At 46.7% G+C, this 27,264-nt stretch overlaps 1 protein-coding gene and 1 long non-coding RNA gene across 5 annotated transcripts; one reads left to right on the top strand and one right to left on the bottom strand.

The window, feature by feature from the left end:
* On the bottom strand, positions 1-23,877 carry Sdhb (succinate dehydrogenase complex iron sulfur subunit B). 3 transcript variants are annotated; one of them, XM_087215725.1, is made up of 9 exons: positions 23,689-23,825; positions 22,824-22,961; positions 12,402-12,523; positions 9,496-9,581; positions 7,065-7,201; positions 6,230-6,343; positions 2,986-3,087; positions 1,806-1,928; positions 1-228 (listed from the first exon to the last, which is right to left on the bottom strand). In XM_087215725.1, the coding sequence occupies exons 3-9, from the start codon at positions 12,428-12,430 to the stop codon at positions 151-153; spliced, it is 669 nt and encodes a 222-aa protein (XP_087071851.1). In that variant the 5' UTR covers positions 12,431-12,523; positions 22,824-22,961; positions 23,689-23,825; the 3' UTR covers positions 1-150. The 3 variants fall into 3 exon arrangements, with proteins under 3 accessions (XP_087071851.1, XP_004850442.1, XP_021118562.1); XM_004850385.4 differs by lacking the exon at positions 22,824-22,961 and having other exon boundaries at positions 23,689-23,877; XM_021262903.2 differs by lacking the exons at positions 6,230-6,343; positions 22,824-22,961 and having other exon boundaries at positions 23,689-23,877.
* LOC110350400 (uncharacterized) lies at positions 22,391-27,264 on the top strand. Of its 2 annotated transcripts, XR_002396944.2 has the most exons (4): positions 22,391-22,802; positions 22,922-24,057; positions 24,178-24,377; positions 25,391-27,264. It is a non-coding gene; the product is annotated as an uncharacterized LOC110350400 (long non-coding RNA). The 2 variants fall into 2 exon arrangements; XR_015452823.1 differs by having other exon boundaries at positions 22,922-24,377.

Genomic DNA, 27,264 nt, shown 5'->3' with positions numbered 1-27,264 from the left:
TTTTGTTAATGAAGTAACATTTATTTCTTTCTTGAAATGTTTATTTTACATGAAATGTTCATGGAAAATCAAGACCTTGCAAGGAATCCCAATGAGACATAAATTTTGTCCAGCTCTGAGCTGGTCCTAAGCCACGCCCAGCAGGGGCTGTTAAACAGCAGCTCTCTTCTCCTTGTAGGTTGCCATCATTTTCTTGATTTCAGCAATCGCTTTGCCTGGATTCAGACCCTTGAAAAAGAGAGAGGAGAACCATTGCTAACTGGTAACGGAAGAGGAGGAGAGGGAGGCCTGGAGACCCCTGGCCAAACTCCCAGGCTGTTTCACCTCGAGGCAGGTGAACACAGACCGAGGAAGTGCTCCTTCCCTCTGGCCTGTCAGACACTTAAACATGGCCGGTGCTCCCCGGCTGGGGACCAGTGCGGATTCCATCTGGGGTGGGTCCTTGGCAGGCAGACAAGCCCAGGGCACAGTTGCATCCCTGACTGCTCGGATGGCAGGGCAGTGCCAGCCAATGCCCATTAGCCAGAAAGCTCTAAGTCTTGAGGCCATTTCCACTCAGTCAGCAGCATGCACACTGCTGCCTCTCAGCAATATGTGGAGGAAATGGCCTTGTGGGTCTCGACAGTTGGCACCGCCCTCCAGATCTTGGGTATGCCTGTTGCACCTGCCTGGGTACACCTCAGAGATGCCAGCTTCAAAGAAGTCAGAGGGAAAACAACAAGTATGTGGTGAAGAGACACAAGGACTTATCTGAGTCAGGGAGGCCTCTCTTATTTTAGGATAGCTCTAACCCTAACACTAAAGTGTGGAAAGGAAAAAAGAGAAGAGAAAAAGAAAGGAAAGAAGATCATGAGAGACTCTCATGTACTACTGTGGAATAATCTCCAACATGTATGAGGTGAGGAGGTACAGATGAACATGACACAAAGTAGGCAAGAAAGGTCGCACAGCACTTCTGCCTCAGAGTTAACAGGGGCAGGCCTGAACGGAGGGTGACAAGAGCAGGCTGTCCCAGCCTGGACACTAGCCTGAGGTGGCGGTGGGGCTGCTGGGAACACAGCAGTTTCTAGGCCCCTTGGCCTTTGTGATTCAGACTGCTGGGCTGGGGATTTAGCTCAGTGGTTTTGGCGCCTGCTGTGCAAGCGCAAGGACCAGAGTTTGATCCCCGGTACCAAAACAGAACAAAACAAAGACTGCTACACTTATTTCTAACCTTGTTTCCACCTGTGCCTGCCGAGTCCCTACTTGGCATTCTCTGCTCACAGGGCAGCTGTGATCAGAACCACGTGAGTGTGACATGGACCAGAGCTGGGTGCACTGCTGCCACTGTCTCTGAAGTGGGATGGTGATAGGACAGACGGGGCCAAAGTTGAGGCCTGGGGAAACGAGTCCAGGCTGCTAATGGCAAGGGCAGTGGCGAGTATAAGGAGGAACAGGGGCTCTGAGGCTCAGAAAAGCTCTAGGAGCAGGAAGGGACGGGCTGGCTGTGGAGGGAGCAGCTAGCAGCTGATGCCAGTGGAGGGACACTACTGCCCACAGTTGCGTTTCTGATGGCTCTCACCTTCCAGTCTCTGCAGAGTCGGGCTGATTGTAGGGTCCTGTTTATGTGTACCCGTGGCATTCCTGACTCCCCAAAGGCCCCCGTGTCCCTGACAAGTAAAGCCTGCCCCCGAGGGGCCTGAGGGAGTCTGTGACCTAGCTATACTAGCGCTGAGCTCCCTGAGATGGCAGGTACACTCTGGTCCCTCTCCATTTGCAGTGGCCAGGTGGGCCCTTTTTAAGGCCTGGCAGGCCAGCCCGCCTACCTTGGGGCAGGTCTGAGTGCAGTTCATGATGGTGTGGCAGCGGTACAGTGAGAATGGGTCCTGCAGCTTGGCCAAGCGCTCCTCTGTGAAGTCGTCCCTGGAGTCAATCATCCAGCGGTAGGCCTGGAAGCCAGGACTCGTGAGCTGGGCTGCCACCGTAACAGAAGGGACCCCTTCCCCCCCAAATGCCTTGTCTCTGTACCCTAACCCTTACTCATCTTTCAAGAGATTCCCAAATCTTCACAGGTCTGCTCAATTACTGAGCCTTTGATCCTCGCTGCACTTGGTACCTTTGTGCTTAATTAGGCACTAGGGTGTCAGCTCCTGATTGTTTCACATGGCTCAACAGCTTCTGACCCAGCTTATAATTAGCAAAGGTGGGCACTGTGTCACACGTTCTGTGTGTCCTCACAGCCTCGCACTGCTGCTGAGTAAACCAGTGACTTAATGGACCGCCTAGCGATAAGGGTTGTCCCACTCACTGCTTCCTTCACTGGGTGTACCCACTCCAGCGGCCTGAGATTGCAAGCCAGCAACGGCTTAACCACCCGATCCTGGCCACTCTAGGAAGGTCCCTGGGAGACCCACCTGCCCAGTGCAAGACAGGGTAAAATGCATCTGACTGCTCAATCTGCTTGTGGTCAGGAATCCATACTGCTCTTGTGGCCATGCAACTTCTTTTTATGGGAAAATGAGAAATGTGGAGTTATCTTTTGAGTTGCTTCAGAGCCTGAAAAGCACTGACCACAAATTAGACAGGCAATGACAACCAGTGCCACTTTTCTCTGAGCAGCCCCTACCCTGGCAGCTTCCTGCCTCACAACTGGGCAGGTGCCCCACAGGTGCCTCTGCAGTGCACTCGGCAGCAGGCCCTATGCGAGGGAGATGGACACTTGGCTGCCTGGAAATATGGTTCCTCCTGTCTGCAAGGCACCGTTTGCAGAGTACATGGCTGGGGGTGGGTGGGAGGTGAGGGATGGGTGGGGTGGCATGGTGCACCCCCCACACTGCAGTACAAGCTCAGGTTTCCATGGAGCCCAGATTTCCTAGAAGCCAAATGTACCTGATGCAGCCAGTGAAGGACAGCATCCCCCTCCCAACAAGCCACTGTCTTCCTGGGTGTCTGGTGCTTTCAAGTCCCTGAGGGTAGCGAGGGCTGGCTCGGTGCGGCGAGTCTCACCTGCATGAGGACTGCAGGCCCCAGGTACTTGTCTCCGTTCCACCAGTAACTGGGGCAGCTGGTACTACAGCAGGCACAGAGAATGCACTCATACAGCCCGTCCTGTGGGCGAGAGATTGGGGTCAGGGCCGGGCGGGAAGAAACCAAGAGGCTTCTGAGGATCAGAGGGAAAGCTGGGGTTGCACATGTAAGTATTCTTGGCAGATCCAAGAGGCTGTTTACAAAGACTGAGCAGTCATAAAAAAGACCTTGTAATTAAACGTAAGTATTTGCTGGACTAGAGCCTAGGGGTCCTAGGTCCAAGTACAGTGTACTTGCCTTTAACAAACAATAACCCCTCACTCACCTAAAACAAAACAAAGGCACGAAGCTTCTCCCCTTGCATGCAGTCAAAGTGTAGAAGTTGGCCGGGGATTTAGCTCAGTGGTTTTGCCACCTGCCGCGCAAGCGCAAGGACCCAAGTTCAATCCCCAGTACCAAAAAAATACAAAAAAAAAGTGCAGAAGTCAAAAGACCTCCTGGAATCTACACCAGCTCCCACCCTGGGGTTTCAACAGGAAGCTAATGTCACCCTATGGAACAGCCACTCTTGACTGTACCTGGGCTGCACATACTGCCCCACTGATCAGCACAGTTGCCTGTGAGGTGAGTGCCAGACAGCTCTGCTCCCAGGCAAGGAACCGAGATCTGGAAGGTTAGTCAGACAGAGTGGGGATGGGATCCTGGGCCTGACCCTGACCCCTCAGCCTCTTGCACCTACACACCCATCTACCTGTGCCAATATGCCTGCTTTCTCACTTTGGAGATGACAGAAACAGACTAAAAGCAGGCAGCAGAGGGGCACACTGACATCTGTAGTGGCAGCCAGGAGGGAGTACGGACCAGCTCCACTGGTCTCCAAAGCATAGGGTCCCAGAGATGGCCTTTAGCTATGCTCGAGTTCTTGAGACCACCTGCAGAAAAACCTGTGCAGGAAGTGAACTAGAATTTCTGGGGAAGAATTTAAAGACTAAGGTATTCAGCTATTGTTGTTTGCAATAAAAGACTGGAAACTATCTCATGGTTCATCAACAGTGGAATGGTTTGATAGTGCATGGCATAGGCCTGGAGTAGTAGAAAGCATAGTGTAAATTAATGCTGATGCTGGATGCTGGGCATGAGCCACTCCCAAAATTTCACCACTCAGAAGGCTGAGCCAAGAGGATTTCAAGTTCCAGCCCCTCCTGAACTTAGTGAGACCCTCTTCTTCTCAAGAAAAAAAAAAAAAAAAGGGCCAGGGATTTAGCTCAGTGGCAATGTGCCTGCCTTGCAAGTATAAGGTCCTGAGTTTGATTCCCAGTACCAAGAAAAAAAAAAGCAAGATACAAAAGCATATTTGCATTATGATTCCAGCTACACAAAAATATGATGTAATAGATGAAGGAAAAACAAAGGTAACTGTAGAAATTGATGGCTGGTTATTTTTGGATGGTAGAATTACATCATTTAGAGCTGGGCATGGTAGTGCACACCTGTAATCCCAGCACTAGGGAGGCAGAGGCAGAAGGATCGCTGCAAGTTGGGGGCCAGCCTGGACTACATAGCAAGACTTTGTCTCAAAAAAAAAAAAAGAAAAAAGAATTATATCATTTAGAAATAGTTCTCCTGGGGCCAGGGATTTAACTCAGTGGTTCTGCCGCTTACCTCCCAAGTGCAAGGTCCTGAGTTCAATCTCTAGTACCAAAAAAAAAAAAAAAAAAATAGTTCTCTAGCCAGGTGTGGTGGTGCACACCTGTAATCCCAGCACTCATGAGGCTGAGGCAGGATTGCCTTCAGTTTGAGGCCAGTCTGGGCTACATAGTGAGACCTTGCCTCAAACCCCCCTAAAAGAAAAAAAATAGTTCTCTGGAAAAAACAGTCTCTGTATTTTTTTCTATTAAGTATTAATAAAGTGTATTAATCTGTGGACTTAAATGAGTGAATTTCTATTACCTAGAAAACACCTAGGGAGTGTCATTTCCTCTCGACAACACCTTAAGGGGCTCCTCAGGAGCGGGAGCTAGAAACGGCAGTGGGCACAGCTGTCTCCAGTGGTGAGGAGCTCTTGGTAATCTCACTACTGGACTGTGCAGCCCTGGCCTCATCTTCTCCATGGGGAGATTCCAGGACGCTCCTTAACTTTCATTTTGTAGTTTTTGAGACAAGCACAGCCCGTGGCTGAGGCTGTCTCTTGCCTCCTGGTCCCCATGCGGAACATTCCTCCTACTCTGCACTTGCCCAGGGGGCTTGTGTGCATGCCTCTCCTGTTAGGACCATCTCAGGGCAAGGGCCTTACTCTTCTCTGAAGCCTCAGGCTCTGGCACTAGCTGTGTGCATGAATTCTAGCTCTCTCATCTTCGGGAATATTTAGTCTCCTTTCCTCTTCCCCATAAAAAGTTAAGAGAATGCTGGGGGCGGTGGCACATGCCTGGTTGCTGAGTCAGGAGGATCTTTGTGAGTTCAAGGCCAGCCTAAACTACAAAGTAAGACCCTGCCTCAACAAACAAACAAACAAAAAACCAAGTTAAAGAGAAGTGGAGCACAGTGGCATACACTTGTAATCCCGTACTTGGGGAGGCTGAGGCAAGGGGGTAGCCAAGTTTAATCTCAGCCTGAGCTACTTAGTGAGAACCTGTCTCAATAAAAAAATTCAAAAAGAGGCAGGGGATGTAGCTCAGTATATTAAGGGCCTGGGTTTAATCCTCAGGATCCACCCCCTCAAAAAAAATTATATTAGACTGTACAGGAATAGCAATTCCAAGAGGGTGAGAAGGCAGGTAACAATCCACACTCCAGTCACTAGAGGTAGTGTAAGGAAAGCAAGACTCTAGTTCCAGTTTCACCTCATCTGTGGCGGTAGTGTGCACACGGCCACTTCTAGGATTTATTTCCCCTATTGTAAGAGAATAGTTCTGCTTTAGCTGTCAACTTCTAAAGACCAGGTAATTCAGATCTGGTTTCTTCTGAAAAAGACTCTGGCAACACGGCCACAGCCAGCCCCTCTAGCAGGGCCTGAGCAGCCAGCCTGTTGGTCCACTCTGGCCTCCCTGGGCTCACGCTGCCTGGCAGACCTGAGAGGAGGGTGTCCAACCCTTGGGCCAGACACTCTTGGAGTTCCTGTCCCAGATACACCAAGTAGTCCACATGCTCTGCTGCTCCCACCAAGCCACACTCCCAGCAAACACGGGCAACGAATCCCTCAAGCTGAGACTGGGGAAGTAATGACCAGTTTCTCGCGGTCTTCTATAGACTGCAGATACTGCTGGCCTTCCTTGGGCTCATCCTTCTTCTTCAAATAGGGCTCAATGGATTTGTACTGTGCATAGAAGTTGTTCAAATCCTGAGGTTAAAAAGAGGAGGAGGAAGAAAAGGATCAGGTTCCACCATTGCCTCTCAGCTTCCCACTCACCCTGTTTCTCAGCCACTGCCTGCTTTCCTGCCCTGTGACACACAGAAGTCAGACTCCTACTGGGCGTGAAGAGATGCAAACATTCCAAAAGGAGAGATGGTCACAATGTTAGCATGGTTAAAAAATCTCTCCCTCACCCATCTGAAAGCTTCACAATTCCACAGTCCTTTCTCCTGCCTGACCCTGAAAACACCAATTCAGCGAAGGTGTCAAGACACAGGGAGGGGAAATTAGAGTAAAACTTCAGCAACCGTTCTTTTCCCAGGAGGTATTTTCCACCTGAATTCATTGCAATTATGGGCAAATTCTTCATTTTTGGGACTATTCCAACTCTAAAACTCATGCTTTGTTATTCCCAAACAAACCTCACCAAATGAGCTGTCAGAATTTCTCCACTCACATTCTATAGTTAAACCCACAAGGCCACCTGGTCTGAGTCCTGGAGGTTTTCCTGATGCTATCGGTTAACTGGAGTATCTTGGGACACCCGCTCTGGCCAAAGCAGAGCAATAGGGCCCCTCTCGACCCAGTGTTCTTCTACCTGACAGGAGGGGAGCTGTCACCAACTGAACGATAGCCTGCCCTGATGAACTGATTGCACAGCACACCAAGCCCGGCCCCTGCATGCCTGGAAAGAGACGCAGACACTCACGGGAACGAGGTCCTTGATCACGTACATGTGAGGCAGGGGGTAGATTTTGGAGACTTTGTCGAGGTTGGTATCAATCTTGCGTGTGCAGGCCAGAGTGTTGCCTCCATTGATGTTCATTGCGCATGAGCCACAGATACCTGCAGGACAGACCCAGCCTCACATCTCAGCTGTGCTCAGTCCACCTCGGTCCAAAGCCTTTCTCTTGGGCAGGGGCTGCTCTACCATCAAGAGCAGAACTGACGCACAATATGCCTGTTGCTGTTTCTCCCTTTCCTCCTCCTTGCCTAGAATGTAGATCTAATGGCTGGAGCTCTACAAACCATTCTGTGACCATGAGGCAACCATGAGGTGAGAGGCCATCCATGCTGAGGGTGGCTCTGTAGGTCAGAAGCAGCTGAGGCACTGCTGACCCCAGGGACTTCCCACACCACTTCTAACTCCAAGTTACTCACGTGTTTTGAGAGAGGAAGTGGCCTTTCTTTTGTTAAAGGCACTGTTTTTGTTTTTTTATTTCTTTTTTTGGTACCAGGGATTGAACTTGGGACCTTGCACTTTTGAGGCAGGCGGTGGAACCAATGAACTAAATCCCCAGACCAAAAGGCACTGTTACTGGACTCAAATTCTATTTTTTTTGGTACTAGGGATCGAACTCGGGTCCTTGTGCTTGCACAGCAGGAAGTGAAACCACTGAGCTAAATCCCCATCCCTGGACTCAAATTCTAACAGATAGGGGAGTAAGGGGAGAGAGGGGCTTTAGCGGAGGGTAACAGGGAGGATGGATATGATCAAAGTATGTCACGTGTATGAAAATGCTATAGTGAAACCCAGAATTTTAGAAAATTAGTATACACTAATAAAAAACACATTGAAAAAACATTCAAGCAGCTAATAGTAGGTTCTTCATGTATCCCCTTCCAAAAAAAGTCCACTGAGGTATTGAAGATCTGCTTACATCTCATTTTTGTGTCCCCACTGCTGGTTACCTAGTGAGACCACCTGTCACATCAACACTACGATGGGTAGGGGACAGAGTTTTCTAGGTGGCCTCCAGTTCCAGGTAATGAATTAAGAACAAGGGAGAGGGATTAATAAGTATTCAGGCGACCAGTATGCTGTACACAACACGGTCACTCTGCCCTGACCGGCAGGTGTCATGGCTCCCCGTGTCAGGGCCTGGTGTCACTCTAATAGGTACACTATCCTGGTCTTCTGGAGGTGGGGACTGGGACACTGACCACCAGGAGACAGCTCTTCTTCTTTTTTTTGGTACCAGGTATCAAATTCGGGTCCTTGCGCTTGTGAGGCAGGCAACAGAAGCACTGAGCTAAATGCCTGGCCCCAGGAGACAGGTCTTATTCTGCTGTGTCCACAAGGCACATGGTTCCCCTGGGCTGTGGACCCCACAGAAGCTGACTAAGCACTGACTTTCTGAGGAGGAGAGGCACAAACTAAAGTTAAAGCAAAGCAAACAAAAATGAGGTGCTGACCAAGGACCCTGAAACAAGGATTCTCTCAGCCTGGACTGACTTCTGGAGACAATACCATTGGCTTTTCCTTTTTAGGAAGAAAGTTAGTGAGGGCCCCTGGACACCAAGCTGCCCTGCATCTCTGTCTTCTGTAGGGACTTTCAGCCCCATGAGCAGAGGGCAGCCCTGAGGTCTGGCAGCTCTGGCTGCTCCTGGCTCCTCACTCACCACCCATGAGTCCTTACAGAAGTCCCTTCCCTGCCCTGGGTCTCCATATCCTCATCTGCCCATCGAGGGGAATCATAACAGCACTTAGGAACCTCAAGTGAGGGGCATAGGACAGAGCCCAGCTCCCAGCTGGCTCCATGGTCCTTAGGCAGGCAGTCTTCAGGGCACTGTGTGCGATTTTTGCCACATAAAACCACTTGAGGAATTTTCCTTAAATTCATTCCATTTTAACTTAATTCATATTGAAAAAACCCTCTGTATCCCTGTTATACTATCACTAGTAGTTACGTTTTTCTAATGCATAAAACAAATGCATAGCTATTAAGTGGGAAATACTGGTCTTCAGTCTCAACAGCTCAGAGGGCACCAGCAGCACAAGTTGCCACATGGTGGGGCTGCTGTTCCAACAGTGGAGAGCACACTTTCCTTGTACATGCAATGTTGGAGGGCATGAGATAATTGCAGGTGTGCATAGGCATTGGCCAGCAACTCCCCGCTGTCCCCAAGGTGTAAAGAGCAGACAGGGACTGCTGGCGCAGTGACCGTGCTGACACAAAGCCCCCGAAGGGACGCAAACTCAGAATCTGGATTCAAATTTCAGACACATTTACCCAAGGAAAGGAAGGGTGCTAGGCAGCAAGGTTACCCGGCAGAGCCACTCTGCTCTCAGGCTGTTTCCATCCCTCCTCCCTCAGGAGCCAGAGCCTAAGTGTGGGCTTCCGGGGAACACAGCTCACCTTCTCTGCACGACCTCCGGAAAGTCAGGGTGGAGTCCATTTCATTTTTGATCTTGATTAAAGCATCCAGCACCATGGGACCACATCTGACAGAGAGGAGAGCTCAGCTATACTCACGGAAGTTCCCTTCCTGCTTTATCATGACACCATCAGGATCTGAGTCCTTCACATATAGTGCCTGTTTGTCCATTTCAGATCACAATCAGAATCTTTTTTATAGCTTTTTTTCCACATTTTTACAAATTTTAAATACTGCACGGCTTTTTTTTTTTTGGTACCAGGGATCAAACTTGGGTCCTTGCGCTTGTGCAGCAGGCGGCAAAACCACTGAGCTAAATCCCAGGCTCCTGCACAGTTCTATTTTGATGACGACACTGCACACACATTTCCAGGAAACACAGAGCTACAGAAGTGGAAGGAGATTAGGAAGCAACTTCCATAACTGGTAGGTATTTTTTTTTTGGTACTGGGGATTGAACTCGGGTCCTTGTGCTTGCGCAGCAGGGGGCAAAACCACCCGGCCCATGGCAGGTATTTTTTGTTTGTTTCTTCTAAACCTCCTTCCAAAGTTTTCTCAAATAACTTATTTCAGATTATAGTTTTATTTTTAGGATTCAGAAAATACAGAACTTTAAATGGTTAGAAACAAGTAATACATAATCATAACGTGTACAGAAAATAGACAAGAAATCACCCACAGTGCCCTGACCCAGGTGACTGAATAACCTGGTGCACACGGCATCTTATATCAGGTAGAAGTTGTATTTTTTTTTTTTTTGGTACCAGGGATCGAACTCGGGTCCTTGTGCTTGCAAGGCAGGCTGCGGAACCACTGAGCTAAATCCCTGGCCCAGAAGTTGTATTTTTTTAAGGAATTAGCTCATTTCCTCAAAATTGTTGAATTTTTTGCCAGAGTAATTAATAATTTTTTTTTTCTCAACAAGTTTTGCCAGGCAGTCCAGGCTGGCCTTGAAAAACTCATGACCCTCCTGCCTCAGCTCCCAAGTGCAGGGACCACGGGTATGTGTCATCACACCAGCCAGTAATCATCTCTTAATATCTCCAGAACCTATACTCACAGCCCTTTTTTTTTTGTACTGGAAATTGAACCGAGGGCCTTCATATTGAGCTATACCTCCAGCTCTTTATTTTTTATTTTGAGACAGGGTCTCACTAAGTTTCCCAGGCTGGGCTGGAACCTACAATCCTCCTGCCTCAGCCTCCCAGAGTGCTGAGATTACAGACATGTGCCACCATTCCCAGCGCTCCTTTCTGTCTTGACATTGGGATCTCATTTCCTAAGTATTTGTGGGCTGGGGCTTGAACCAGGGCTTGATGCACAGTAGGCAGTCACTCTACCACTCAGCCCTCTCTTTCTGATCATTCTGCTCAGGATTTATCAGTTTTATTAATGTTTCCAGGAAATAGCTTTATCATGTTTGGCTCTTTTTCTCTGCAGTGCTGGGGATGGGATGTAGGGCACGGTACATGCCAGGCAAGTAACTTTCCACTGAGCTACATCCCTAGCCCTCACTTTTTTAAAAAGATGTGGCTCTGACATGGGTGTTTCCATGTTGCCCAGGCTGACCTCCACTTACTGGGCTCAAGTGATCTCTGCTTCAGCTAGGACTATGGGCGGATGCCACTGCCCTCAGCTTATTTGGTTCATTTCCTTTACTGTTTCATGTTTTCTGACTTACTTTCTCGAAGTACTGGAGATTAAACCTAGGGGTGCTCTACTGGTGACTTTTGTTCTTACTCTGGATCTTCTTTTTTGTGTGTGGTGCTAGGGATGAAATCCAGGGCTTTTCCCATGCTAAACATGTGCGCTATCACTAAGCTACACCCTCAGCCCTTTTCTACTTTCCTTTTCTTTTTGGTATTTTTTTAGACAGGGTATTCCCATGTATTCCAGGCTGACCTTGAATTCACTATTCAACCAAGGTTATCCTCAAACTCATGGTGATCCTCCTGCCTCAACCTCCCAAGTGCTGAGATTATAGACTTGTGCACCACATTTGGTCTATTTTTTTTTTGTTTTTTTTGGTACCGGGGATTGAATTTGGGTCCTTGCACTTGCGCAGCAGGCAGAGAAACCGCTGAGCTAAATCCCTGGCCTATGCACCACATTTGACTTTTCTTTTTTCTTAAGGTGAACTCTTAGCTTGCTTTAAAAAAAAAAAAAAAAAAAAAAAAAAAAAAAAAAATATATATATATATATATATATATATATATATAAAAGCATTTGGAGTTGAGTGTGGTGGCATATGTCTGTAATCTCAGCACTCTGGGAGGCTGAGGCAGGATGATAAGTTTGAGCTCAGCTTGGGTAATTTAAGGAGATTGTCTCAAAATAAAAAAAGGGTCAAGGATGACACAGCTCAGTGTGAAGAACCTGGGTTTAATCTCCAGTAACACACACACACACACACACACACACACACACACACACACACACACACACACACACATACACAGAGGCATTTTAACTTGGAAGAAGAAAAAGAATTTTGTAAAGATCATTTTTTTTGGTATTTATCTTTCTTTTTTTTTTTTTGGTACTGGGGATTGAACTCGGGACCTTGTGCTTGAGAGGCAGGCGCCGGAACCACTGAGGTAAATCCCCAGCCCTTTCTTTCTTTCACATTTTTTTTTTTGGTATTTATCTTTCTGAAGGAAGTAAACAGATTCCAGAGCTACTAGGTGATCTCAAATTTTTGAGCCTCCCAAGGATGTGGAAAGCCTGACACCAAATAAAATCAAGAGCTCTGTTCTGAGCTGGGAACACAGCTCAGTGGTAGCACGCACAGCACCCTCGAAGCCCTGGGTTCAGTCCTCAGCCCTACAAAGACAGAAATCCATCTCCTTCCTTTATTCAGCATCTGGCCAACACAAAGATACTCACTTATTCAGATCAACTTCGTACGTCTGCATATGAGGTTTATCTCCAGTCTTGTCTGGGTCCCAACGGTAGATGGCAAATTTCTTGATTCGGGGAGCTGCAGCTGTCTGGGCCCCTCGGGAGGCCTTAAATTTTTTGAAAGTTTACAAAAAGGAAAAAAAAAACACCTAAGAAATGCAGGACAATTCTTTGCATTTAATTGGCATAGTAAAATATACTACCAAATATAACCCACACTGGCCTTCTTGGAAAAGGCAGTTATCTAATATCCAACAGCTATTGGGCATCTATGATAAGCCAGACATGGTACTAGAGGCTGTGACAGTATTGAGTAAAATAGATAAGCTGTGTGTGACAGCACACTTCGGAAATCCTAGCACTCAGGAGCCTGAGGCAGGAGGATCACCTTGAGTTTGAGGCCAGCCTGGGCTACATGGCGAGTTCAAGGCCAGTCTGAACTACATGGAGAGACTCTGTTTCAAAAAAAAAAAAAAACCACAAAAAAAACAAGAGAGAAAGAGAAACTTGTCTTCAGAGAACTTTGTGGTGAATTAAATATTCATAGTAAAGTGTAAAGAGTGATCCTGAAGTGGAAGCCAGCTTGGTGGCACCCACCTATAATCCCAGCATTCTGGGAGGCTGGGGCAGGAAGACTGTAAGTTCACGCCTAGTTGGGCAATTTAGGGACACTGTTGGAAAAACAAGAGGGGGGCCCCGGGGACATGGCTCAGTGTGATGGCCATGGGTTCAACCCCTTGTACGACACACAAAATAGGGACCCTGGGCAATGACAAAGTATAGGGAGCTCTGGGTGAACACAGGAGACGCAAATGGCAAGAGGTCAGAAAAGCCTCAGCCAGTGACTCTGAAGGAGAGGCTTGAAGTACATGGATTCAGGAGAATTCTAGGCCAAGGAGCAGCCCGTTTGAAGGCCTGCAGGGGGAGCATGGTGAGGAGGCAGGTGCCTGAGGAAGGATGGGGAACTGCAGATGTGAGGAAGTGAAAGGCTTCCCAGTTGCGATTTCATTTTATCAGAAAAGGAATGAGAAGCCAGTAAAATCTTTTTTCTTTTTGTACTGGGGATCAAACTCGGGACCTTCCGCTTGCAAGGCAGGTGGTGGAACCACTGAGCTAAATCCCTGGCCCCTGTGATGATTCTTTTACTGCTCCTGGAACTTGGACGTCTCTGCCAGGGGTGTCACACAGTGACCGAGGCATCCTGGAGCCACCTCAGGGGAAGTGGGTGGACACCTGACCCCTCTGTCCTTCAACCACAAGAGCTTCCCCCAAAGAGCACATCTGCTAATAGGGTGCTGTCGTGCTCAGTGGTGGAGAGCTTGCGTCGTACACATGAGACACTTGGTTCCACCTCAGTACCCAAAACCAAACCAAGCCAAAGCAAAAAGTTTTATGCTAATTTTATCCTTGGCCAGGGATTTACCTCCGTGGTTCTGGCACCTGCCGCGAAAGCACAAGGTCTGGAGTTCCACCCCCGGTACCAAAAAAAAAAAAAAAATTTATCCTTAATGTCATGTTTATTGCTGCCATACTGCATTACATCATTCATATTAAATAGTTCACTACAGTTTCATTTTATTTTTTTGCACTGTTGCCAATCGAATCTGGGGCCTCTTACCTGCCAGGGAAGTGAGCTACCACCGAGCTGTGTTCCCAGCTCAATCTCTGTTTAAATGAAGAGACAGTGGTGGCTGAAGGGATGAGAGCCGGGGAGGGGCAGCCTCACTCTTGGACACATGTTCCCAGCACCAGCCTGGTCTGGTTACTTAGGACTATTCTTAGGCCTCTTCTTTATATCCTAAATTTCTCAAGGGACTGAACCTGGGGATACTGTTCATCGCCCAGCATACCTTGTCCAGGCCTTTGTACACAGCAGTTCAACCCATGGTCAGGGAAGGTTGAAGAAAAGAGTAAAATGTGGTTTCTTTCTTTCTTTCTTTTTTTGTGTGGTGGTACTGGGGATCGAACTCAGGACCTCACATTTGCAGGGCAGGTGCGGTGCCACTGAGCTCAATCCCCGGCCCCAAAATGTGCTTTCTTTAAATGTGTCTTTTTTTTTTTTTTGGTACCAGGGATCAAACTCAGGATCTTGTGCCTACCAGGTAGGTGCTGTGCCGTTAAATGTGTCTTATTTTAATGTACAGGTTGCTGAGCAGTACAACTTGTATGAAGCCATTAAATGAAACAAAAAAATCCTTTCTGTATAGCATTGACCTGTAATGCCAGTCAGCAGCTGAGCTATCTCCATTCCAGAGTCCCTGGAAGCTCTTTCCTGGGTAAGCAGTTGAAACAAGGCAGAGACCACACCAGGCTTTACTGTCTGTAGTGGGCACAATGGGAAGGGAGGACCTTGCCAGCCCCAACAGCAATTATAAACTGAACCCTCAGTTTTTCTGCAGAAAAATGCAGACCATATTACAGGACAGCTAATTCTCTTACAAACTGTTAAAGAAAATAAAAAATTCCAAAGGTTAATAATTACAAAAAGTACAATGATTTTAGCTACTTTTATAGTAAAAATACCCTAGATTAACTTAAGTTAAAAATGTGAATCTTAGGGCCGGGGATTTAGCTCAGTGGTTCTGCTGCCTGCTTCGCAAGCGTAAGGACCTGAGTTCGATCGCTGGTACCAAAAAAAAAAAAAAGTGAATCTTAGCTATTAGGAGGGGAGAAAAAAATAAAAGTGAAGATGAAAGTCAGGTTCTAAGGGCTGGGGATTTAGCTCAGTGGTTCTGCCGCCTGCCTCGCAAGTGCAAGGACCCGAGTTCGATCTCCGGTGCCAAAAAAAAAAAAAAAAGAATGTCAGGTTCTAGCTAACCACCAACCTGACTATGACCATTAACAAAAGGAAAGTTGTTACTAACGGAGTATTTTGCAGGAGGAAGCCCATTCTGTAAGACATGAACATTTGGCCAACGCCACCTTGTGGGATGTAAGAGAAGTGAAAAGAGGAAAGAACTGGAAACACTAGCGGCAGCCAACTTTGCTTAATGTCCCTGCACTTTTCATTTTTGTTAGATTTAAGAAGGTATAATTTATTAAATACAACTCACCAACCTTAAATATGTAACTTGATGAGTCTGACACAGCAGGACACACTGCTCAATCACCACACAGCATTTCCATCCCAGGTCTCTGTGCCTCTGCACCAGCAACACCCGGCCCCACCCTTAGCGACTGGTCTGAGGTCTGTCACACAGATCTGCCTTTGTGTCCAGCTTTTTTTCACTCAATATTTGAGATTCACACAAATCATCTGCAGTTTGCAGCTTAAAAAGAAATTAACCTTTTCATTCTGACATAGTTGTAGATCCACACACATTTGTAACCATGAGGTCCCACAGGCTCTACCTAGACTCCCCACAAGGGCATCAGAGCCAGAACACTGTCCCTCCTCACAAGCCAAAGAACATCTGTGCCACCACAAGGGTCCCCAAAGGGACTCCTGCAGAGCCACATCCATTTCTTCCCACCCTCTCACCCTTATTCCTTAGCCCCTGGCAACCACCAATCTACTCTCCCTTGCTATACTTTCATTATTTCAGGAGTTTCACACAAACGTAGTCATCTAGTTGTGACCTTTTGGCAATGACTTTTTTCATTCAGCTGATTTCTCTGGAGATTCACCCAAATTAAGCCATACATCAACAGATTGTTTCTTTTTATGGCTGAGTAGTATTCCATGGAGTGATATACCAGACTGTTTCACCATTTGACTGCTGAAGGACATCAGAGTAATTTTATTTTTGGTGATTAGAAATAAAGCCAGTTTGAACATGTATGGATAGGTTTCTATGTAAAAGTTTCTTTGGGATAAAATCTCAGGAATGTATGTGCTAGGTTGTCAAGAGACTGCCAAATTGTTTTCCACAGTGAGTGGCCACTGTGCCTGAGGTAGGCCGTTAAGGGAAGGGGGATAATATGCCTCTTAAAAAACATGCCTCTTCCAAGTTTTTCACTATCTAATTTGGACTTTAAACAGCGTACAGGGTGGCAGAGTCTGCAGTGATGACCTCAGTTCCAAGCCTGACTCAGTAGTGCCGTCTGTGGGCGCCAGGTATCAGGCCCTACCATACTTGGTCTCATGTACTTGAGACTGGTAAAATTGATACAGGGGAAATAATATAACTCTCAACCTGCTAGACGTTAGATATGTCAAGTTTCGTGTTCTCTAAAATCCAAGAATGAATTTTAAGGAACAATGGAGGTTGAGAGAGCTCCTGAGAGACAAGAGGGGACCTGAAAGTGGGTTGCCATCGAGCCCATTTCTCAAAGTAAGTTTTATAAAGCAAAATCACAAGGACAAAATCATGAGGTGGGTACAATGTGAGTCAAAACTATGATCAATTAAGATTATAAGTATAGCCACTTAGATAATATTGGTCCAGTGGGGAAGCAGGTCACGTAGCAAGTATCCATGGCAAGAATAAGGATCTTTTTAGGGATGGATTAGGAGGTCCTGGGTGACCGATGTCTATCTAGACTTTATTGGACCAGGTGATACCAATTATGGTATAACCTTTAATTTATTGCTTATCCCTTAGGGAGGCATGTAGGGCTAGTCATTCTGTATTTATCTATCTTTCCAATTTTAGTAAATGTGCTGCCGAAGTGAGCACTGTCTTTATCTATCTTGAGGCCTGGCCTTCAACAAATGCACCTCTAGCCACAGTTGTAATGTGTTTTTATCTTTTTTAAAATTTGGGTTTTTCTGGTACCAGGGATCGAACTCGGGACCTTGCACTTGCGAGGCAGGTGCCGGAACCCAGCTCAGTGGTTCCAGCGCCTGCCTCGCAAGTGCAAGGTCCCGAGTTCGATCCCTGGTAACAACAAAAAAGAGTATATGAAATTCCTGGCCTAAAATTTGTTTTTATTGGTACATTTTAGATATACATAATGATAACATTCATTACAGGGGTTTTGTACCTGTACATGATATATCTTGCTTCTTTTTTCCCATTCCCCTCCCTTCCCTTCAACCACTCCTCCCCCTCTTATTTACAAAAGCTTTATTTCCATTTTTTTCTAGTCCCTTCTTTCCTTTCCCCCTCTCTTGTTCCCTTTCTCATTTAAACATTTTCTTCCCATTTCCCAACATCTATTATACATTTTGGTCCTTATTATACTTCTGGTTTCTCACACGAATTATCTTTTCTAGTGACCTCGAGGGCTTAGTCTTGTCTGAGTGTCTGTAATATTTAATATTGGTTGCCTATCTTCACTTCAATATCTTTTTTTTTTTTTGGTACTGGGGACTGAACTCAAGACCTTGCGCTTTCCAGGAAGGCGCTGGAACCACTGAACTAAATCCCCGGGCCAGCAATAATTTTTAAAAGTCTTGTCATATGAATAATGTAAGACAAAGCAATGACAGATCATCACAACTGAATATCTTTTGTTTTTGTTTTTTGTTTTTTGGGGGTACCGGGGATGGAACTTGGGACCTTGTACTTTCGAGGCAGGCGTCAGAACCATTCAGCTAAATCCCTGGCCCCACAACTGAAAATCTTAAGGTGATAAATCCCAATGGTCACCTTTTCCCCGGGAAAACAACTAATTTAAATTTACTTCAAGTTAAGAATGTATTTTGGCAAGGGCATGGTGGAGCAGGAGGCTAAGGCAGGAGGATCAACAAGAGTTAGAGGCCATCCTAAACTACAGGGTGAGACCCTGTCTCAAAAAAAAAAAAAAAAGTATTTTACGTAACATTTGGGAGAGGGTACCAGAATAAGAAGATATTGAAATCCTCACCTCTCTACTGGGGATCGAACCCAGGGCATTTATTTATTTATTTAGGATTTTTTGAGACAGGGTCTCACTATGTAGTTCAGGCTCGCCTTGAACTCAGTATGTAGTCCAGGCTGTCCTTCAACTCACAGTGATCCGCCTGCCTTGGTCTCCCACATGCTCAGATTACAGGTATGTGCCACCATGCCTGGGCATTTTTTAAAAATTTTGACACAGGATTTGCTAAATTGCTAACTTGCCCAGGCTAGGCTCAAATTTTCATTCCTCTTGCTTCAACCTCCCAGATTGCCAAAAGATAAGGCTCTAGGGCCTGCACAAAGGGTTAACCCACAGTATTTGATTCCTGTGATCTACTCAGTAATTCCCTGAACAGACAAGTCTAAAAATCTGTTCTGTAGATTTCACTCACTGAACTCTTACCATGAACACTGTACCAAATTATCCCCAATCTTTCTAACATCTTCACGAGGGATATTTTATTTCCAGTTGTTGTAGTCAGGTTTTACAAGTGAATAGATTTAATATAGGAGACATAAGGATTATAGGATTATTTTATAATATTTACCCAAAAAGTCAAATGGAGCTCTGTCCACATGCTAGAAACCCGAAGAATCCAGCCAAAGGCCTGGATCCCACGGCAATGTCTTGTACGGAGGATCTGCACCAGGAAGCCCCAAAGGCCTCTGGTGGAAGCTTGAAAGCCTGTGCTGGCAGGGTAAAGTATCTGTGCCACCAGGCTGAGGAAGCTGCACTGGAGCCAGGAAGCCATGCTCAAGGCGAAGACCAGTGCTGCTCTGACCAGAACAGGAGCCATTCTCAGCAACAGTGAGGACTCGAGCTCCACTGATAGGAGAACAGCCAAGTTCCCATCAGGAAAACCAGCTGAGGCAAGCCTCCCCAGGAAAATCAACAGCATACTATCTTGCCCTCAAGTTCCTTTTATGCTGCTAGCAACAATCCTCACAGGCCTTCCATGCCCAGAACCAGCTGACTCAGTTCAGCTGGGTGTTCCAAGTTGACCACTAGTTAATCCACACTACTTAAAGAGATGAGCACCTAACGCCTCTTCCAGGGTTAAAGTTCTTCATTCCATCCTTCCTTCCAGTTCCCAGCCCAAGCTCTGTCTCCTGCCTCAGGCTTAAAAGCCACTGCCCAGGCTTTCCTGGTGGGCTGGTCTCTACTTCAGACCTCCAACCTTCTTCTGTACTTATCATGTTAATAAATCTTTCTACCTCAATGGGATAGGTCATCTCTATGTCCTAAATTTTGATCCTTAGGTCAATAACCTAACGAGAGTAAAGTCATGCAACAAGAGGCAGGACTCAATAGAGGTCATCTGATTTCAAACCCAATCTTTTAGCCACTATCTCAGTGGTGAAAAAGGAAACACAACATAGAATTACAGAAAGGGCTGGTGATTTAGCTCAGTGGTGCCGCTGCCTGCCTTGCAAGTGCAAGTACCTGAGTTTGATCCCCAGTACCAAAAAAAAAAAAAAAAAAAAAGAGTAACAGAAGACAATAACACCCCCTCAACAACAAAAGTTGTTACTGTAAACAATCAGCAAGGGGGGGGATACGGATATGGGATATTTAGCTCAGTGGCACAGGCACCTACCTAGCAAACAAAAGGTCCTGAATTGATTCCCTGGTAAAAAACAAAACAAAACAAAAAACCACACAAACCCCCCCACAAAACCCAATCCACAAGATCTTAGGCAGTAGCTACCACAGACATACTTTCATACACTCATTTCTTTGTTCAGTGTATAATTACGAGGTGTCTACTATATTCCAGGGATTATTCTAGGCTTTGGGGGTCAAGGGCAAAACAGAGACTGAGCTTATAGGGTAACAGGGGTGGGGGCTATACACAAATAACATTTATGGCACATCAAGGGGCAAAAAGTGTGATGGAGGGAGGAAAAGAAGCAAGCGGCATAGGGGTCTTGGCTCCAATGCTACAACTCTGAATGAGGTGGCCAGGAAAGACTTCCCAAAAAAGCTGACAGCTGAGGAAAGACCTGAAGGAAGGTGAGGAGCCAAGTCATGCAGGTGTCTATAGGGAATAGCAAGTCAGGCACAGGGACACTGAGCACAAAGGTCCCTGGTGTGGATGTGTTTAAGGAACATGGCCAGCGTGTGGGGAATGGAGTGAATGACGGGGCAGGGATGGGGATGAGAGCAGGAAGTTAATGGAGGGCTTTGTAGGGATGTTGGCTTTTACCCCAAGATCAGAAGCTATTAGATTTTGAGCAGAAGGGTGACATGATTAGACCTAAATTTGCAAAGGAGCATTCTGAATACTGTGTTGGGAATTAACTATGAAAGTACTTAAGATGCAAGTAAGACCAGGTAGGAACTGCAACAATCAGCCAAGAGATGATGGTGGCAGGAAGCTGGTTATAGATGTAGTGGTTAGAGGTGGTTAGTTTAAGATAGAACTGGCAGGATTTGCTCACAGACTGGGTGTAAGAGCAAGACAAAGAATCCAGAATGGCTCTCAAGTTTCTGGTGTGAGCAACCTGAAGGATGGAGCTGCCACCAACTGAGATGCAAACAGACAGTAAGGTAGACCTGTGTGCTGGGGAGAGGGAGTAAGCGTGGGAGGGTGGTGTCAGGTTTTCAGTTTGGGGCAGGCAAAATTTACGGTGTTATTATTCAACAACCATGTGGATACTTCAGAATGTGGCCAGTGGCCAACTGGATCTGGGAATCTTGAGTCAGGCCTGGGCTAGAGACAGAAATTTGGGAGTTATCACTAAACACAGGCAGACAGTATCTAAAAAGCTCCAAAGAAGATCTTTAAAGAGGTTGGAGGACTGAGCTCTATTTTCAGAGGCTGGGGTAATGGAGACAGAAAGAATAGCCAACATGTGATGAGAAAAACTGAGCCTGGAATGTTCTGGGTGAAAACATTTTTTTTTTTTTTTGGTACCAGGGATCAAACTCGGGTCCTTGCGCTTGCGAGGCAGGAGGCCGAACCACTGAGCTAAATCTCTGGCCCTTGTGAAAACATTTTTTGAGGAGAGAGTGAATGATAGAGACAAACACTTCAGAGAAAACAATCATGAAGCTGAGAGCTGACCACTGCATTTAACGTGGCAAAGGTTACCAGTGACCCAAACACGAGCAATGTCATGAAGTGGTGATGGGGACAGGTTCTAGAAAAAAATGGAAGGAAGGTGGGGATGGTGTTGCACACCTGTAATCTCAGCCCTCGAGAGGCTGAGGAGAATGGCAAGGAGGTCTGTTAGAAGATAAGCTGGTGCAAAACAGAATATGCAGGCTGGTTTATGAAACGTGAGTGGCCTTGGTTCATGTTCAAGCTCTACCACTTACTAGGTGTGTGTTCTTCAGCAAATTACTTAGTCTCTCTCACTCTCCTTTGCAAAGGGGTGGGTAGCATAACTATCCACTTTACAAGGTAACAGAAGGTCAGGCTCTAGAATAGCTCAGAAAAGTTTCTGCTCTCCAATACTGGCAGGCAACATCTTCAGTCTGTGCACCGTTCTGACTGGGAGACAGGTATCCCAAGCCCTGCAAGACTCAAGAGCAATGAGACAGCCAAATGTAAACAGGTGATTCTGATCTACAGGAGTTCATAGTCTAAATGAAGAAATAAGGTAACACTAATGACAATTAATATATTAAATATTTACAGACAGAACTGTGGTTCACTGGTGCAGACCTTTTGCACAGAAGAGATTCAGAGCCCACATGTGACAACTATCAGTGGATAACACATTAAGACATGAATGGATTTTTTTTCCAGTGCTGGGTATTGAACCCAAGATCTCTGTACTGAGCTACAGCCTTATAGCCCTTTTAAAATTTTTATTTGGTAAGTCGCTAAATTGCCCAGGCTAGCCTTGAACTTGCAATCCTCCTGCCTTAGCCTCTCAGAGTGCTGGGATTACAGATATGCACCACCACACCTGATTCATTATTGGACTCTTTTGAGGTGGCTTTTGTGGGTACAAGTGCACACTCCTGCATGTGTGTGGGGTGGGACTGTCTTTCTTGTCTTCAGGAGGCCATGCAAAAGCCTTGCCTGAAATCACAACACTGACCTATAAAATCAGCCTTTTCGACAGTTCCTGTTCAGGCAAAGGGGCCTGAACTTCAGACTTCACTCCCAGTGGTGGGGCTCTCACAACTTACCTGCTTCCTCAGCAACTATAAAAGGAATTGGTAAACAAGCCCATCAGCAATCATTAATTGAATTTCCAGAGGGCATCAGCTTTGGGAGGCCTTGCTCTTTCCCTAACCCCTCTTTTCAGAAAGAGATGTAGCGTGTGAACGACTTGTCCAAATTCACAGACAGCATGTTGGGAGTGTTAAGATTAGAGCACAGGTGATATGTACAGTACTGTTAGCAGCCACAGCAGGTACCAAGGAGCCATCCTCAGCCAAATGCTGGAGGGGCAGAAGAACTAGTATTTCTCATAGATGATCATATGTTAAGATCTGTGCTAAGCAGTTTTTCAGGCATTATGTTAAAAAAACTGCCCTGCAGTTGGGCACAGTGGTCACGCCTATAATCCCAACTAATCAAGAGGCTGAGGCAGGAAGATTGCCAGCCTGATAAAAAAATAATTTTCTTTCTGAAGCCTCCATTTTCATATCTCCAAAAAAGAGGTAAGTGTTCTTGCTGCATACCTTAAATGAGTTGCTTAGGAGCCCAGTAGAGGGAACAGACTCGATGGATTTTTAAATCCCCTACTGTCTTATGCAAACAGTGGCGGTTTCCCTTCTAGATATTCCCATTTAGAATGAAGACCAGAAGTGTGTTGCTCCCTGAAGATACAATGGATTTGGGAAAATCTATCACTGAAATTTGCATAAATAAGAACAGCGCCAAGTCCTGAACCTATGTCATCACATGCCAACTCTGAAGTTGGTATTAAATGCCCTTGGAGAAGGATAAATACCCACCTAACTGTAGGTGACACTGCTTCAGAACCTAGTCCTTCTTGCAAGGCCCCCAGTGGGAAGAATTGGGATCTTTTCCAGAGCTGGGTAAGTCCCCACCCATCTCTGCCTTGCCTTAGGGGTGGTGGATGCCTTTCCCTCCACAATTCACCCTTCCTTCCCTTCCCAATTCCGGTTTGGTTCTCAACCTTGTACTCGGAAGGAACGACCTCGCTGCCCAGTTCTCACTCCAACATTCCGCATGCTTTCCTTTCAGAGGCTACAGTCTGGTGGCAAAAAAAGGGTTTGCAGTCCAAATATTTGGGCTTGAATTCTCGTTACTGTCACTCGCTTGGCATATGACCTTGAGCAATTCAAATTCCCTCTGAACTTTTTTCTTTATCTCTAAGAAATCGACTCTGCCCTGACTCACAGGCTGTGGCGCGGGACAACTGACAGGGAGGCTCCAAGGCAAAACTCTTAACACTGCTCAGGTGGGAGAAGGTCCTACCTCACCCTGAGACCTTGCCCCGTGCCCCCTCCGCCCCTCTGCGGCCCCCTCAATCCAGGCGGTCTCTGTAACTGTCCTGTCCCCCAGTTCCCGGGCACCTACCTGCAGGCAGGTTCCGCCAAGGACTGCGGCTGGAAACAGTCGCCCCAAGGAGAAAACGGCCACCGCCGCCATCTTGGCTCCTGACGTCTGCCCCGACCCTTAACTCTGAGATAGCTCTATGCCCTCTTCCCGTCGAACATTGCGGCGACAAGGCAGCGCCCCGGCAGGAGGACCCGCTATTCGCATTGGACCACAGAGTGGGAGGTAGCTTCCGGTTTTGCGGGTGGGCGGAGAAGGCAGAGCTAGTCAAACCGAAACCGAGCGTGCGCAGTGGCGGCCGACGTGGCCCAGGTTTATCTGGGCTCCCGCATTTTTAAAGTGACCTTCTCGGACAAAGGGGCAGGAGTCTGAGGAGGGCGACCTGGAAAGGTGGGACTGAGGCCAAGTGAGGGCGGAGCCAACTAATTCGAATTTATATTCTGATTTTAACCCCTTTGTCCCCGAGGATTTGCCAGTATTATCACTTATCTCCGACTCCTCTCTGTTCAGGTTTTAGCCTTCTCAAGAACTTCTCAGTCCCGGGCATGGTGGCACACGCCTGTAATCCCAGCATTAGGGAGGCTGGGGCAAGAGGATCGAGTTCAAGGCCAGTCTGGGCTGCATAGTGAGTTCAAGGACACCCTGAACTACACAGCAAGACCTTGTCTCGAAAAAATAGGAACCCAGTCGCAGGCAAATTGGGATAGCTGGTGAGTGAATTGATTATAGAGATGTCAGGCAAAGGTGTCATCCATCTATTCATTTATTCATAAATATGTATGAAGCACCACCTATGAGGCAGGCACTAAGTCTGTGGGATGCCACGGTGAGTGTGAAAGCCACTCATTGAATTCCCTCTCCAAAGGTGGAGATGGGGAACTGTAAAGTAGGGGAGAGTTCAGGGAAGGGCACCCCGTCCTTGGTGGCATTATTAGCCACTGCGTACCAGCAAGCATTTCTACCATGCACCAAACATGACACGAGCCAGGTGTGGTGGCACACGCCTGTAATCCCAGGACTCAGGGAGGCTGAAGCAGGAGGATCGCCATGAGTTCGAGGCCAGCCTGGGCTACATAGTGAGAACCCTGTCTCAAAAAAATTAAAAAAAAAAAAAAAAAAAAAAAAAAAAAGGGAAAAAGAAAACATTATGACCCATCATCTCACTTAACTCCACAGCAGTCCCACCTCCCTCTGGGCACTGTTACCTTGGGCTGGTGTGGCCACTGTGTTCTAAGGTCCTCGGTCTCTTCAGGCACCACAAGTGATGACTTTGCAGGCCCCCAAGTTTCTCAGGATTGATGTTTTCCCTCTCTGGCCATGACTTTTGACAAAGGAAGGGCACCTTTTTTTTTTAATAGTCTTTGGTTTCCACACTCACAGCTCGCTTAGATGCCACTGGAGAAAGTCAGATGGCCAGATGAACTGGTAGGCTTGGGCTAAGTTTCTGGAGTCCTTGGCTGGAACCTGGCTACACTGCCAGTGTGGCTTTGCCATGACCTAGCACTGGAATAGGCACCTGCCTGTGGTCTGCTCCAAGGGCATCTTGAGTCGCCCAAGCTGGGTGGTGCCAGGGGAAGACTGTCACTCTTCTAATTCCTCCTGAGATGAAAGAAGAGTGCATGGGATAGATTTCTAGAGAATTGGTCTTCTTGGCATTTTCAGGGTTCTTTTATCTCAAAGGCAGATGCCCCTCCTAGATAAGCTACCCTTTTACTTTGCCCAGGTCACCTTGGAAAAAGCAATCTGAGGCCAGCAGAAGTGAGACCTTGATTTATGGAGAGGCTCTTGGTGCCAGTGGCCCCACGCCCCTGCAGTTACTTCATTCCTGGGCTTCGTGGGGATTTGAGGAGCTCAGAGTTACGGAGGAACAATAAATTCCCGGGCAGCTGTACCTCCACCCTGAACTTTGGGATTCCAGAAAGGCACAACTGTTGAAGGTCTTAGAGGTTTTCATGGCCTACTTCTGACTTCTCTTTCCAAGTTTTCTTCACCCTCAGACCTTCGTTTTTCTGATTTGTTGCCGTTTGTCCGGAGAGTGACATATTGATCTTCACCAGACCTTCTGCTCCATATTTATATTTGTACCTTATCACTTACAAATGTGTTTACAGAAACTGTTCATCTCGTTCTCATGAGAAGATTGAAATAATTGTTCCCATTTTATAGATTTTCATGGTCTTCTTTTTTTGTTGTTGTTGTCCAAACAAACACTGCAGATCTTGGTCTTCTGATAGGAGGAAAGATGAGCCACCTTGGTGGGAATGTTGCCCCAGGAACCCGTTTTTCCCCTAGCGCTGGAAATCAAGTCTAGAATTAAAAATAAAAACCAGAAAGCATTACTGTATATTGTATCTACTGCCATTTGTGAAGTCAACTATATTTTAGTGTCTTATAATTTGGGGCAACTGGGCTGATTTACCCCTAGCCAGAGGGTTAAGGAGGGTTATGTATTAAGGGGAGAAATATCAGATGATTTTAGTGCCTGGGAGACTTATTTGCCTCTGAAACAAACCTATATCATTGAAATTGATCCCAGTGGTGGGACTCTGGGGTCTTCTCACCCACAAGGGAGGATTTCATTGGCCTTTGACCCATGAGCCATTGCCGTCTTCCGTGTCTCTTGCTGATCCTCTCCTTTTACCCAGCTGTCCTTGGGCATCTCTCTCTGGGTGTCCCCATGGTATTTAAAATCCAGTCTGTCCCAATCTGTACATCCCACCTGAGGAGTTCACATTTCAGCTCTTATTGATACCACTATCCACCCAGTCTCTAAACTCGAAACTCAGTGTTCTTGATTCTTCTCTCTTCACATCCCACCAACCACCAACTCTCCCTGCAGCCTCCCAGGCCTCTGGGTCCCCTCAAGTCCCTGCAGCCTCCTCTGTCCCTGTAATGCAGCTTCTCTGTTTCCCTTGTTCCTTGCTCCATGCCTTAGATCTGGAGTGCCTTTTCCTCCTTCACACGGCTGATATGTCATCTTTGAAGCTTCAGCCCCAGCCTTCTCCCTTAGATCACTCCTTGACCACCCCTATCAAAATATTCACCATGAAGGCCGTCAGAGCAGTTATACCTGGTTTATACCATTACCCATTTATATGTCTGTCTCCCCAGAGTAGATGCATTTTGAAGGCTTGGGACCGTCACTGTATTTTATTTTCTTTGTCAAATTTGCTATCTGCAATCTACTTTGAATACTTTATGAATATATTTATTGCCATAGCTTCCCATGCTAGAGGTCAAGAACTTTGTTTTATGTTATCCTGTTTTGTGGTACTAGGAATTGAACCCAGGGGTGTTCTACCACTGAGCTACATCCCCAGCCCTATTTATTTTGTTTTATTTTATCTTATTTTGAGACAAGGTCTGACTAAATTGCCCAGGCAGGACTTAAACTTGTGATCCTCTTGCCTCAGCCTTCCTCACTTGTGGAATTACAGGCATGAGCCACTGCATCCAGATAAGAACTATACCTGTTTTACTGTTATCTCCCTTGAGCCTGGCAAAGTGATCAGCACACAGCAGGTGGGAAATAAATATTTGATGAGTGAATGAATTCATACAGTCTGTGTTGGTTGGGTGAATGAAGGAACAAACAAA

Source organism: Heterocephalus glaber, unplaced genomic scaffold, assembly GCF_053883595.1.
Source record: "Heterocephalus glaber isolate CG9 unplaced genomic scaffold, H.glaber_assembly_v1.0 deba00001452, whole genome shotgun sequence".
NCBI lineage: Eukaryota > Metazoa > Chordata > Mammalia > Rodentia > Bathyergidae > Heterocephalus > Heterocephalus glaber.
Note: the sequence above shows the minus strand (reverse complement) of the source record. Positions and strands in the feature narration are given on the sequence as shown.

Excerpts from the sequence above, each read along its gene's own strand:
- Sdhb (XM_004850385.4), bottom strand. The coding sequence starts at position 23,760 with ATGGCGGCGGTGGCCGTTTTCTCCTTGGGGCGACTGTTTCCAGCCGCA. Across the intron at positions 12,524-23,688 it reads TTGGCGGAACCTGCCTGCAG|GCCTCCCGAGGGGCCCAGAC; the intron begins GTAGGTGCCCGG and ends AAAAAATTTAAG. Across the intron at positions 229-1,805 it reads GCACTCAGACCTGCCCCAAG|GGTCTGAATCCAGGCAAAGC; the intron begins GTAGGCGGGCTG and ends CTCTTTTTCAAG.